This window comes from Rhipicephalus sanguineus, chromosome 6, assembly GCF_013339695.2.
Source record: "Rhipicephalus sanguineus isolate Rsan-2018 chromosome 6, BIME_Rsan_1.4, whole genome shotgun sequence".
NCBI classification, from domain to species: domain Eukaryota; kingdom Metazoa; phylum Arthropoda; class Arachnida; order Ixodida; family Ixodidae; genus Rhipicephalus; species Rhipicephalus sanguineus.
In genome coordinates this window covers 164,898,816-164,912,775 of record NC_051181.1, presented here as the reverse complement: position 1 = coordinate 164,912,775, position 13,960 = coordinate 164,898,816, and the positions used below count along the sequence as shown (strand labels likewise).

Genomic DNA, 13,960 nt, shown 5'->3' with positions numbered 1-13,960 from the left:
TGGGCTACCGTTTTCTTTTGTATCTAAGCAACGACTAGAGATAGGATGCTTGTATTTGCAGGGATATTGGATATGGAATTTTTGGTTAAAATGTATGTTTCAACATTTTCTTTGTATTCAAGTGGTGCAAAGCAGCATTGATGTTTTTACAGAATGTTTTCGTTTTTGTCAAAAATGTTGCTATTAAAGTATTTTTCTGCAAAATTCGATAGAAATGTTTGCTTAAATTAAATACCATTTGAAAGCGCATTCCTTGTTCTACATATTGACACCCTATATTATACAGTAAAACCTCATTAACCCGGGTCTCACGGGACCGGCGAAAATGTCCGAGTTAACCGAATTCCAGATTATCGAATGGACCATGAAAACAAAAGGAAAATGTGCCCGGCACGGACAAACCTTTATTTAATAAAAAACTGCGTTATTTTTGTCTGCCTCGCCGTCGGAATTTGTGCTAGAACGATCTTCTTCAACCTTATCAGGTGGTGGTGGTGCGCACGCTCGCTGTCGCAAGAACTGACAAAGAACTCCTCGAGGACAGCGAGGGCTTCAGAGGCCTCCTGCACGGTGCGATGTCGCATCGGCTCATCTTGACTGTCGTCATCGGAACAGTGATTCTGATCCTTTTCAAGCACTTCCGATAATATGTCATCGTCAGTCAGCGGACCAGCAACGGCGACATAGTCTATAATCTGGACGCCACTAGGAAGGAGAGACCTATCTCCTGCCGAGAAACACCTGCGTTCACGTCATTCAATATCATCACCTTTCTTTCTAGATCATTTGCTGGCTGCTGTTGCCGCTTCACTTAGGTGACGGTCGCCATCACTATGAAGCGCGACGGCGGCGGCAACGCGCACAAGCACAGCCAGAGAATGCAATATGCACGAGCTCGCACACTACGCCTGAAGTCACAACACAAAGAAACCAGTAGCAAAGGCACAGGCGTAGACAATGGATGCGCCGGCGGCCCAAGCGCTTCCGCCGAGTGGTGACTAGCGCCACCTAGCCACTTCCCCCCTCTCATTCACTATCATCATGATCATATCCTGCTGGAGTCGTTCGTTCGGTTTCTCCAAAACTCTGGTTCCGCCATCGGTTACGGCAAGCAGTGAATGCTTGAACCTCCAAGGCGCTGAGATTGCACGACTGAAAGCATGGAGTCCCGACTCCGGAGTTGTCCGAGTTAACCGGTACGCGGCTAAATCCCTCTGGATTAACGAGCATTCAACACCATTGTAGTACACACAGTTTTGCCGGGACCGCGCCGCGAGTCCGAGTTAAATGAATTTCCAAGTTAACGAGTGTCATGAGTAAAGGGGCACGGGGCGCGTGCCGGACAGCGCAAGGCGTCGATGGTGTGCGGGGAATGGAAAAGTACCCGATGGTGTGCACCCCCGCCACGTCGACGCAAGCCATTGGCCGGCGAAAGGCGCGTGCCACGCGACCCGAACTGAGGTGCGAAACCCCAGAGGAACAAGCAGGCATTGTTCGGTGGAGTTGTCGAGGAGCAAGGTGGTGCAGGCCAGCGTCGCGTCCGCGACGGGAACAGCAGGGCTGAGTTCTGGAGGCAGCGTTTTGCATGCCCCGGGAGGGTGGCCGTCGACCTTGGTGTCTACCGAGCGAGGCGTCCCGGGCTTGCGGCAGCCTCATCACGCAGTTCTCATGGCACCGGCGGCACTACCACAGCTCGGCAAGACGACGGCGACCCACCGACAATCACCGCAGAGCCACGTCGACAGTTCGAGCCGGTGGCACTGAGGAGAGGCCGACAGTTAGGCCTAACTGGGAGAGACCGGTGTACTCGACAGAGAACGAGGCATCGGCAAAGAAGACGATCAGCGAGGCGTCTGATCAACGACGGCGGCCCGGAGACGTCGGCAGGAGCTGCGACGACAGGACTGGGCGTCGACTTTGGACTTGGATTGAGTCTGCGGACTCCTCGAACGGAGTAAGAACGTTCCATGTGTAGCGCGACTAACTGAGAGGCCATAGTGGCCAGGCGCTCGAGTAGAGAGGAGCTAGACATAGCTCGAATGTTTTGTAGTGTTAGTGATTGCGCACTAACTCAGCATTTGCACTTGTTGAATTTTTGTTGTAAATTTTGAGTGCGTGCTAGTGTTGTTTGCCGTGGTGTGTTAGATAAAGTTTTGTTTGCAGTGCCACCACGGTCTCTCCCGAGTCTCTCTTCTCTCTCTCTCCCAACTCCACTCCGCGTTGCAAGCGCTCCCGAGATACGTGACATAATAAGTGGCGAGCCTGCCAGGATTTTTCCAGCGTTGGGCCCAGTCACGTATCGTCGGGGGTTGCAAGGATGGATTGGGGGAAGGTATCAAGAGTCATTCGGGAGAGAAAGCTCAATAAGGAGCAAGCTCTAAGGTTTATTGAAGAAGAGAGGGAACGCCGTCGACAAGAGTTCGAGGCGGAACGCGTGGTAGCGTTGGAAGCTTATGCTAGAGAGAAGCAGGAACTCGAGCTTCAGCTGCGATTGGCACAAGCCAAACAAGGCACAGTGTGCACTGGAAAGGATGAGAAAAGATCCATAGAGATTGTATCGGGAGATATCAATGTGCCTGAGTTTCATAGTTCTGTTTCCGCTGAGCAAAGGGCCAGTGAGCCTGCTAGTGGTGCAGATGCGAGCAGTCTTTGTAGAAATGGGCAGGACAAAGAGGAATCAAGGGTTGCACATAGTGACAGGATATCAACAGTTAGTGAACTGCATGCCAGTGCTGTTGAAGAAGGGACGGAGGTAGAGAATGCGACACCTCCAGACAACAAAGAGCCAAAGGATAGCTCCCCACTGATGAGCATGTATGTTGAAGAAAGAAGTAGTCAGCGTTCGCGAGATGTCACAATAAAGAGTAAGATGAACGCAATGGCTCAGAAGCACAGGGCTAAACGCGTAAAAGTTAAGGAAACGCAGGCAGCTCCAGAGATAGCGAAAAGTGGTTTCAAGCATCAGGACGCAAGATGCCCGAGCTGTGAACAGTAGACGCGTAAGACGAAGGAGAAAGAACGCTGCGAAAACGCGTCAAGTAGGTTATAATTATTTGGATGCAGAGAGGGTCGTGCAAGAAGCCAGTGTCGGGCATAAATGTAGGACGCAGTCACAGAAAGTTAGTTCAAAGAGGCGTCCCGTGACGAGAAACGGAGGAAACAGCCATAGGGAGCACGCTACGTGGGCAAATAAGAACAGTCCTTTTAAGAATGAGCTGAAGAAAAAGGGCCCAAATGTTGCATATGGGGGGAGTAAATCAACGACTAGCGAGTCCCATGCCAGTGTTCCTGAAGTGGGCATAGAAGAAAAGAACGCGATGCATCCAGGCAACATGGAGATAGGATATAGCTCGTCGCGGATGGGTATGCCCGGTGAAGGAAGAAGCGGTCAGCTTTCGCAAGATGTAATGCCAGCGGGCAGGCAGAGCATTGGAGTGCCTCAGACGCACGAGGGTAAAAGCGTGAAAGTAAAAGAAATGAGGACAGCTCGAAAAGTGCTGAAAACTGGTAGCAATTGTCAGGACGCAAGGAAAGCTCTCCAAGTTGTCAATGGCAGACGCGTAAAGCGAATGAAGAAGAATGTTGCGAAAACGCGTAAAGCAGGTTGGAATTGCTGGGATGCAGAGAGTGTGGTGCATGTAACCAGTGTCAGATATAGAGGGAGGACGAAGTCAGAGAAGGTTGGTTGGAAGAGGCGTCGGGTTAGGGTCATCAGCTGTAGTGAGCGGGCGAGACAATGGGCGGCGAACAGACGGCGGAAAAAACCGAAGACACGAAATGTGAAAAAGCACAGGTTTAAGCGTGGGGAAGTAAACTGGTGGCTGCTATGGTGTTAAGAAGGGCTCTGTGAAATATAAATTCTGTGCAGTGAATAGGTTTTGAGAATATTATTGTACGGCTATTTGTGAGTAAAGCTTGGGAGTAATTGAATTTGTGAATATTTTAGAAGGGTGAGTGTTGCGTATGGTGCGTAGTTTTTGAAGTTTTTTTTTTCAGAGAATTGTGCGTAGTTATTTCGGCGAGTGTAGAGACTGCGGTCTAGAGTTCTACGAACGATGAACTCGTGGACATTGTGAACGGTCGAGTGCAGTGTTTGGTGCTGTGTCAGTGAAAGTAAATGTGAACGCAAGACAGGAGGGAACAAGCCATAAGTTACAAGACCAACGGAAGAGCAGAGGGCCGGAACCCTAAAGAGGAGGACAAGAGCAGTTTTTTACGAAAAAACTCTTAAAAGGGGGCCCAATGTCATGAGTAAAGGGGCACGGGGCGCGTGCCGGACAGCGCAAGGCGTCGATGGTGTGCGGGGAATGGAAAAGTACCCGATGGTGTGCACCACCGCCACGTCGACGCAAGCCATTGGCCGGCGAAAGGCGCGTGCCACGCGACCCGAACTGAGGTGCGAAACCCCAGAGGAACAAGCAGGCATTGTTCGGTGGAGTTGTCCTGGCAGGCTCGCCACTTATTATGTCACGTATCTCGGGAGCGCTTGCAACGCGGAGTGGAGTTGGGAGAGAGAGAGAAGAGAGACTCGGGAGAGACCGTGGTGGCACTGCAAACAAAACTTCATCTAACACACCACGGCAAACAACACTAACATGCACTCAAAATTTACAACAAAAATTCAACAAATGCTACCAGTTTTCAGCACTTTTCGAGCTGTCCTCATTTCTTTTACTTTCACGCTTTTACCCTCGTGCGTCTGAGGCACTCCAATGCTCTGCCTGCCCGCTGGCATTACATCTTGCGAAAGCTGACCGCTTCTTCCTTCACCGGGCATACCCATCCGCGACGAGCTATATCCTATCTCCATGTTGCCTGGATGCATCGCGTTCTTTTCTTCTATGCCCACTTCAGGAACACTGGCATGGGACTCGCTAGTCGTTGATTTACTCCCCCCATATGCAACATTTGGGCCCTTTTTCTTCAGCTCATTCTTAAAAGGACTGTTCTTATTTGCCCACGTAGCGTGCTCCCTATGGCTGTTTCCTCCGTTTCTCGTCACGGGACGCCTCTTTGAACTAACTTTCTGTGACTGCGTCCTACATTTATGCCCGACACTGGCTTCTTGCACGACCCTCTCTGCATCCAAATAATTATAACCTACTTGACGCGTTTTCGCAGCGTTCTTTCTCCTTCGTCTTACGCGTCTACTGTTCACAGCTCGGGCATCTTGCGTCCTGATGCTTGAAACCACTTTTCGCTATCTCTGGAGCTGCCTGCGTTTCCTTAACTTTTACGCGTTTAGCCCTGTGCTTCTGAGCCATTGCGTTCATCTTACTCTTTATTGTGACATCTCGCGAACGCTGACTACTTCTTTCTTCAACATACATGCTCCTCAGTGGGGAGCTATCCTTTGGCTCTTTGTTGTCTGGAGGTGTCGCATTCTCTACCTCCGTCCCTTCTTCAACAGCACTGGCATGCAGTTCACTAACTGTTGATATCCTGTCACTATGTGCAACCCTTGATTCCTCTTTGTCCTGCCCATTTCTACAAAGACTGCTCGCATCTGCACCACTAGCAGGCTCACTGGCCCTTTGCTCAGCGGAAACAGAACTATGAAACTCAGGCACATTGATATCTCCCGATACAATCTCTATGGATCTTTTCTCATCCTTTCCAGTGCACACTGTGCCTTGTTTGGCTTGTGCCAATCACAGCTGAAGCTCGAGTTCCTGCTTCTCTCTAGCATAAGCTTCCAACGCTACCACGCGTTCCGCCTCGAACTCTTGTCGACGGCGTTCCCTCTCTTCTTCAATAAACCTTAGAGCTTGCTCCTTATTGAGCTTTCTCTCCCGAATGACTCTTGATACCTTCCCCCAATCCATCCTTGCAACCCCCGACGATACGTGACTGGGCCCAACGCTGGAAAAATCCTGGCAGGCTCGCCACTTATTATGTCACGTATCTCGGGAGCGCTTGCAACGCGGAGTGGAGTTGGGAGAGAGAGAGAAGAGAGACTCGGGAGAGACCGTGGTGGCACTGCAAACAAAACTTTATCTAACACACCACGGCAAACAACACTAACACGCACTCAAAATTTACAACAAAAATTCAACAAGTGCAAATGCTGAGTTAGTGCACAATCACTAACTCTACAAAACATTCGAGCTATGTCTAGCTCCTCTCTACTCGAGCGCCTGGCCACTATGGCCTCTCAGTTAGTTGCGCTACACATGGAACGTTCTTACTCCGTTCGAGGAGTCCGCAGACTCAATCCAAGTCCAAAGTCGACGCCCAGTCCTGTCGTCGCAGCTCCTGCCGACGTCTCCGGGCCGCCGTCGTTGATCAGACGCCTCGCTGATCGTCTTCCTCACCGATGCCTCGTTCTCTGTCGAGTACGCCGGTCTCTCCCAGTTAGGCCTAACTGTCGGCCTCTCCTCAGTGCCACCGGCTCGAACTGTCGACGTGGCTCTGCGGTGATTGTCGGTGGGTCGCCGTCGTCTTGCCGAGCTGTGGTAGTGCCGCCGGTGCCATGAGAACTGCGTGATGAGGCTGCCGCAAGCCCGGGACGCCTCGCTCGGTAGACACCAAGGTCGACGGCCACCCTCCCGGGGCATGCAAAACGCTGCCTCCAGAACTCAGCCCTGCTGTTCCCGTTGCGGACGCGACGCTGGCCTGCACCACCTTGCTCCTCGACAACTCCACCGAACAATGCCTGCTTGTTCCTCTGGGGTTTCGCACCTCAGTTCAGGTCGCGTGGCACGCGCCTTTCGCCGGCCAATGGCTTGCGTCGACGTGGCGGGGGTGCACACCATCGGGTACTTTTCCATTCCCCGCACACCATCGACGCCTTGCGCTGTCCGGCACGCGCCCCGTGCCCCTTTACTCATGACAACGAGATCCGGATAAACGAGGTTTTACTGTAGTACCAATATTATTCTGGGGCAGTATAAAAATTGTTTACTAGAGTACCCAAAATTGGCCTATTTTCCCGGGAGAGAAAGCGTTAAACGGGTGCCGAGTGAGCAGTAGCGCTGTGCTCACGCAGGTTAGGGCGGTGGTGCCGGCAGCGCCACCTGCGGGAGAAGTTAGGCCGGTGTGCAGGAAACAGCAGGGAGTCCTTTCTGGAGTTTTGACGGCGTGTATGGATGGATGTCTCCCGCGGTGGGTCCGTGGGGGACAATACCATGGCTCGTTTCCCGCGGGCCCCTCGTGGCGATTCGAATATCGGCGACGTCGCATTCATGGTGCATTGTATGTCTTATGTTGTCTTGTGTTTGTTATGTTTTTTCTGTATTGTACTAGGCAGTGTACAGTAGAACCCCGCTGTTACGTTCCTCACTGCTGCGTTTTCCCGGCTGTTACGTCGTTTTCCGCCGGTCCCGGCATAGCTCCCATAGGATACAATGTATTGGGAACCCCGCTGTTACGTCGTAACTTTCGGACCGTTCCCGTATGATACGTCGCGAAGTGCGCCCGGAGCCGACCGAGTGACTACCAAAGAGAGCGGCCATGGTGCATTTTCACGCAGCTTGGCCTCGTTTGACCGTAATATTAGCCGCATGAGAGGCGCAAGCAACAGAATCTTTCAATTGATGCAAACAAAAGCATGGCCTTCGAGATTCAAATTGCAAAGATGGCGTCTATGACGTAACAGCTCGCGAAAGCAAGGCCTTCGAGATTGGCATTTACTATTGACAAAAGCATAGCCTCTGAGATTTGCATTGCACAAACATGGCGTGTATGACGTAATTGCTTGCGAAAGCAAGGCCTTCGAGATTGGCATTCACTTCTGCCATCGCGTTGGCGTAGACTCATCATCATCGTTATTTGTTGGAGAAAGGGAGGAGTTCGAGGTGGTTGGAGCTCGCACGGTCGTGCGTGCGGTTCGCGGTCGGACTCGCCGCGCCGGTCGTGATTGCGTGTGCTTAGTTCTTTCATGCCTACAGCTGTTGGTGTTAAAAAGATCACATACGTTGATTACATTTCTGTGGATAAGGCCGTCCTAAGCTCCGCGTTTCTATCCATCGACTAGATCGCGGCTGAGCGCGCCAATTTTCGTGCTGCTCGTAAGAATTGAAATAAAATTCTGTACCACTAAATATTTTGCCGTTTTTCCCGTTTTTCGGCTCTTACGTTTCCCGTCTCTTACGTTTATTTCCTACGGTCCCTTCAAAAACGTATCAGCGGGGTTCTACTGTATATGGTTACTTAGCGTGCTACTAGTTGTGTTTCAGATTCGACAGGTGAGCTCGTCGTATGTAAAAGAGGTTAATAAATGTACATGTGTTGTTGCCCGACAGCGTGAACTGTCTCTGCGTGTTCCGAGAGCGGCTCATATCATCAGCCCCCACAAACTAACAAAAATAGATCATCATTGTTTTCACACGTTGCTTGTCAGCTCACGAGTCTCACGCACAACAGCAATGCAGTCAGGGTGCGCAGCAGCACATGTCAGATTGTTTCTCATTATCACTGCACGACGATGCCACAATGTGTCGCAAAAGGTGGATTCTGTATGCCTGTGAACCCTGAACGTCCAGCGGAGCAGTAGAAGAACATGGAGAGGGCAGATCAAAGACTAACCCCGACGGCTGCCATTCATGAGAAACATTCCTAGAATAGCTACGTCAAGTGCTAGTTCAAAATTACAGTCAACCACAAAACAAGTAAAGTTTCTAGCAGGAAATCTCGCCTCACAATTGATTCCTTTCCAGCCATTTTTCAAGATAATTCTCCGCATGTGGTGCCCTAAAGAGCACTCAAAGGGAAAGCCAAAGCCCCTATGTGAAGGACAAAGTGTTAACTAACAGCAGAAGCAAGACTTTGCGCATGAACCATTGTTCTGAAGCACGTAGTGTACAGAGAAGCGATCCCGGCAAGGTCACGTAGTGTAGCGCACTAAGCACATGCTGGCGGCAGGCATCACTCTTGATGCCACCGCAATGCACACGCTTAGCACACTAGCATGTATATTCTAGGCACTGTACTTTTTATACAAATATAGGCCTTGTGCAGCCTGTTTCATTGGTTATGGTCATGGTAGGCAGTATAAGAATTCGGACCTGCATCTTGATTCGTCTCCTGAAAATTATTTTACCCCACATAATTATCGCACTCTGAAGACTGGGTCAATTAGCAGAGAAAAAAGGTGTGACCACTATGCGAATAAATATGGTATCCACTCGTAACACGTACGGATTCTTGAGGGCAAGCGTGAGAATGCCGAAGGAAGCCTTTCCCTTGGAGTCCGTCTTCACTGGTTGCTGAGGAGGTATCGCCTGCAACACAATGCAAGTGAAATGTGCCATATGGTGGCTATATACATGCACGAACAACCAAGTACGTGAACCAGAAGCATTAACCTTTGAGGGTCTATGACGCACGTACAGTCAAACCCCATTAATACATACCCGCTTTAATCATACGAACAGTTAAAACGCACTGGCTGAGCGCTTAAGGGGAGACGCGGCTTTCGTATCGTGCAAAATGGCAAAAAAAAAAAAAACGATTTTTCGAAAATCACATTTTCAGTTTCTGTAGCCCTTTTTCTATCCGATTCCAAAATATCTTCACTGAAAACCACCTAGAAGTGCTTTGAAACATTTGTTGCACGTGATGAGGTGGCGAAAATTATTGTGGAGATCGCAAAAAAAAAAAAAACAGTGCTTTTCAAAAAATTCTTGCTCCGCAACGGTACAAACGGGCGCCACCATTTTGAGCTAGTCGTAAAGAGCATTTCTTTGTTTTCAAATTCCTTGCCTCAGCTGGCTCCTCACTTTGAAAACAAGCGCACAAAAAGCAAATCTTTGAAGGTCGTTTCGAGCCCTGCGATTGGCCGCGTCCGCCATGTTGCTCCAGCATGCCTCGCCATTGGTCCGATGCTCGCTCCGAGAGGACAGTCGTCTGTTGCTTACGCGTCGCGATGTTACCTGATGTTACGATTGTCGAAAATCGTGCTAGTTAGTGACGCGTTCGCTTTCGTTCTGTGTGCACGGGTCGACGATAATTTAGAATATGATTACCCTGTAGTTTGACAGCTGCAAGTGGAAGCGCAGTCATCAATGTACGATAGACGATAGCGTGCCGCACTCGTCGCCAACATCGCAGATGCGTGTCTCGGGTAGTTCAGCTTGTCAGCACTTCGTCCTCCGTGACGAAGAACTTCGCCTACTACTCTTTGTACTCGCGATCGAACATGACGTGCTTTGAAACATCGGGCACTGCGGCCACGCACACCGCGACTGAGCTTACTGCTCGGAGTCGTGGCTAGGCCTAACTCCGTTTACAGCGCTGGTTTACGAGACGAATCCGAACTTTAAGGGCAAGGACATCGCGCTAGCGGACAAGCCGCACTATGCTTCGTCGCAAGCAACAAATCGCATCGTCCGCTGGCTACTCGAAAGTGCGGATGGGCACTTTACGCATCGGCAGCGGACTCCCGGTCAAGCTCGTCGCGCATTGACCGCTCCGAGCAGCGGCTAGCAATTTCGCGCGTCGGCGCGAAATTGCGCACCGATTTTTTGTCGCTGCGGCTACGAGCATTGCGCATTGTCACCGAATGCCGCCAGCCAGCATATTGTGCGCCGACTTCCCGGACCCCGCGGCCGAGTACATCGGCATGAAAGAAAGCGTTGGTGATGCAATTTAGGCACGCCTGGATTCGTGCTTAGTATCGCCGCTAGCTCTGATGAATCTTCTAAAATAATGAAAGCCTCGCAAATTACCATTTCCGCGACCGAGTGGATGATGAAGCTCACCACAGGCGAGGTTTGCAAATGAGCGTGGCGTGTGTGAAGCAGGGAGTTGAATTTATATCTGACCAACTCGCGTTATTGAATAAACTGCTCATATATTTCATCCTTGAAATGTTTGCAACAAGTGTGCCAATTTTCATCAAAACCTACGAAGGAATAAGAAGGTTAGTACTGAATGTCACGTCCCCCACCTTAATTTTATTCAGAAGGTCACTGGAAAGAATGACCTCCGGCACACATCCATTATTTGTGATGGAAACAGTGATACTCCCCTTACTCTTTCTGAAGAAAAAAACATACGGATTTATTCCATTGGCTAAAGAAGACTGTATAAATCATGTCAAAAAGAGGATGAGTACAGCTCTGCCAACACCTGTATCAAGAAGCAAAAAAGATCAACCACTTGGAGAATGGGCCGGCCTGACTCAAGACCTGATTAAAAGACTGACTAGTTATTATGGTATGGCTATCCGTGATAACGTTGACGTTGATGACATGAAAAAGGCCATAATGGCAACGTTCTATCATGTCACCTCGAGAGATTAAGAGCCGCACTATGAATTCTGCCCACTTGAGTCCTTGAGCTGGTGCAAGTACTGTGCTGCAGAAGCTGAAGGCAAGGTTCCACCACCACACACATATAAATTGGCAGCACTGCATTGCTGCCAGTCTACTAAAACCTGACCACCCTCAGCTGCTCGGCTGTTGCCAAAAAAAAAAAAAAACCCCTCAAAATGCGGCCGAGAGTCTTCATTCGGTAGTTTAGTTAATTCTACCTGAAGAGCTAAACGCTTCACTGATTTCCGCTGAAACAGCTGTCAATGAGGCTGTCTGCAAGTATAATACTGGCACTCTCTATGCTTATACAGAGTTCTGGGCATCACTTGGCCCGAAGCCTGGAAACACTCCATTCAAAGGGCTGCAGAGAAGGATGCCATACGGGCAAAAAAGGCATCAAAAGTGCACCAAAGCAAGCACCAAATGCTCAAGAGACCTCACATCACTAAGGACACCAAAAACTATGATCCTGGTGCATTCTAGATCAGTGGATACAAGGTGAAACTTCGAGAGCCGTTTTCTCAAAAGTGCCTTTTTGCCTGCCTGCCAAGTTTGCGCAGCCATTTCCTTCGTAACTGTTCGGCCTATTTTGGCTCAGTTTCTTTTGTCATGTTTCTTAGACTACAATGCATGTCGTTACATTCTTTCTTTCTGATTTTGATGCTTTGTAATTTTACGATGTGACTACTCGTTCACCCCAAGAGTGTGCCTGATTTGAAGGTATCAAAAAGAATCGCAATGCAAGAATATTGTGTTGCAAAAAAAATAAAGCAAGAATGTCACGACACTCAGCGTGCATTTAGCTATGCAACAAATATTCACCTAGCCTTCTAGTCCTTTTTTTAAACTCTCCAGGCATTGCGCAAATTGCAAAGGAATGCAAGAAGTAAAAATTTAATTGAATAAAAAGTTCTGAAGGTAACACTCTGAAACTTTTTTGGAAGCATCAGGGAGACATGCTGAATATTTGTGCCAATTTTCATCAACATCTGCTAAGTTATAAGAAAGTTGGTTTTCCAAAGCCTTTTGTTTAGTGCGTACCACGATAGCTTTTTGTCACAAAAAAAAGTTACCGTAAAAACCGGAACATAAGTCAAACTTTTTTTTTTTTTTTTTTAAACAGCCTTAAAAAGTCGACCCCTGTCTTATATACCGGTCATTGGCAGAAAAACTTCACAAAGTCTGGCCACTATGGGCAACTGAAGTCAGCCACCTCCATCGCCACTGCAATCATCAGCAATCATCTTTGTTTACTAGCAGCCTTGTGCTGTGGGTGGCCTCATTTTGCGATTTTGTTGTTGTCTTGTGAATCTATGCTCCGAGGGGCTTTTTTTTTTTGTTCTCGACCGGTGGCCGATGACAGCTCACTGCAGCGTTTAAGAAAACAGCAATCAAGTTTGCGAAGGCACGAAGAAATCTGGTCTAAAGTGTGTGAAAGGTGTGTGAGATGCTAGCGCACGTGAGTGCAAGTGCGGGCTGCGAGTCACAAACAATAACTGAAAGTTTATCTTTGCATGGGTGTTCTCACTGCTCCAATCTCGCCGAATACTCTTTCTTTGTTGCTGCCTGTGATGCCAGCAGCTCTGGTTACAGTGGCACGTGTGGCTATGATCAGTGGGCATATCGAGTGCACCACAGAAGCATTCACTACTGGCGGACGCTGAAGGATCACATCACAACATGCAGTAATCAGAAGAAAACTTTTGTTTCGGTGCCAGACCGCAGCCTCTCTCGAGCTGGAGACGAAGGTTGCACAGTTTAACCAGGAGCCACACTCATGTCGTGATTGCTACCGGGGATGTCAAATTGCATTTGAATTAATGCTGCCAAGACGGTTGTGACGTTTTACAAAGTTAATGCTTGAGCCCATCTTTTGGCTTTCTGCCATGTGGGACTTACGTGTAAACACACGTGTAAATAAATGGCATTTTCACTGTGCACCATTTGAAATTGCGTTTGTTTCACGGTCAAGGCGCCTTCTGATACTTTGGCCGTCCCGTTTTTTTTTTTTTTTTTTTTCAATTTTCAGTAGTTACGAAGTGGGGGGGTCAACCTATATTCCGGTTTTTACGGTAACTGCGTTTCTCATCTCACTGATGTCACAGTGTGCCACAAAAGGCCTTCCGCCTTCTTGGTAATTGCAGAGACCAGTCGATGAATGACTCAGATTTCCACGCGATTGTGGCAATGAATGTAAGCATCGCATAACGAAGGCAAGATGGCAGCCACTGATGAACACGCCAGTATGACTTATCGCGGACAACCATATTACAAAAAGCATCTTCAGCTATCTGCTCGCCCACACATGGGGAATAGAGCTTTTGCCACAGGTGGTCTCAACTATTCTAAGGGGACACCTAAGCATAAGGAGCTCTCATCTAGTCTTCCTCCCAAGTATTCATCAATCAAAATGTCGCTTCGCTTCATCCAGTGATACGATGAAGAGTGTGCATTCAGTATGTACCTTGATAGCCTCGTCTGTGCCAAGGATGATCTTGATGTTGGGCTCCAAGGAAGGATTACCCCTGGCATCCTGAAGCTGTACCACCAAGGGCTTGGGGATCTTTCCGTCCGGCGTCACTGTCACAGGCTGCAAAGCCACATGCGCATGGTCCACTGGATTGTATTCACCAAAACACTTCCTGGCCTCAATGAAAGCTTCACACCTACTTTGACTACCATGTGACGATTACCAGTAAATGTAG

General features: G+C 49.1%; 1 protein-coding gene across 1 annotated transcript in view; it reads right to left on the bottom strand.

Moving 5' to 3' along the window:
- LOC119396986 (structural maintenance of chromosomes flexible hinge domain-containing protein 1) overlaps positions 1-13,960 on the bottom strand; it is a 218,328-nt gene that overhangs the window by 75,085 nt on the left and 129,283 nt on the right. Inside the window, exons 31-32 of the mRNA XM_049416665.1 lie at positions 13,720-13,845; positions 9,139-9,221 (exon numbers count right to left, since the gene is read on the bottom strand). Coding sequence (XP_049272622.1) covers positions 9,139-9,221; positions 13,720-13,845 — 209 coding nt within the window. The remainder of the gene's footprint in view (positions 1-9,138; positions 9,222-13,719; positions 13,846-13,960) is intronic.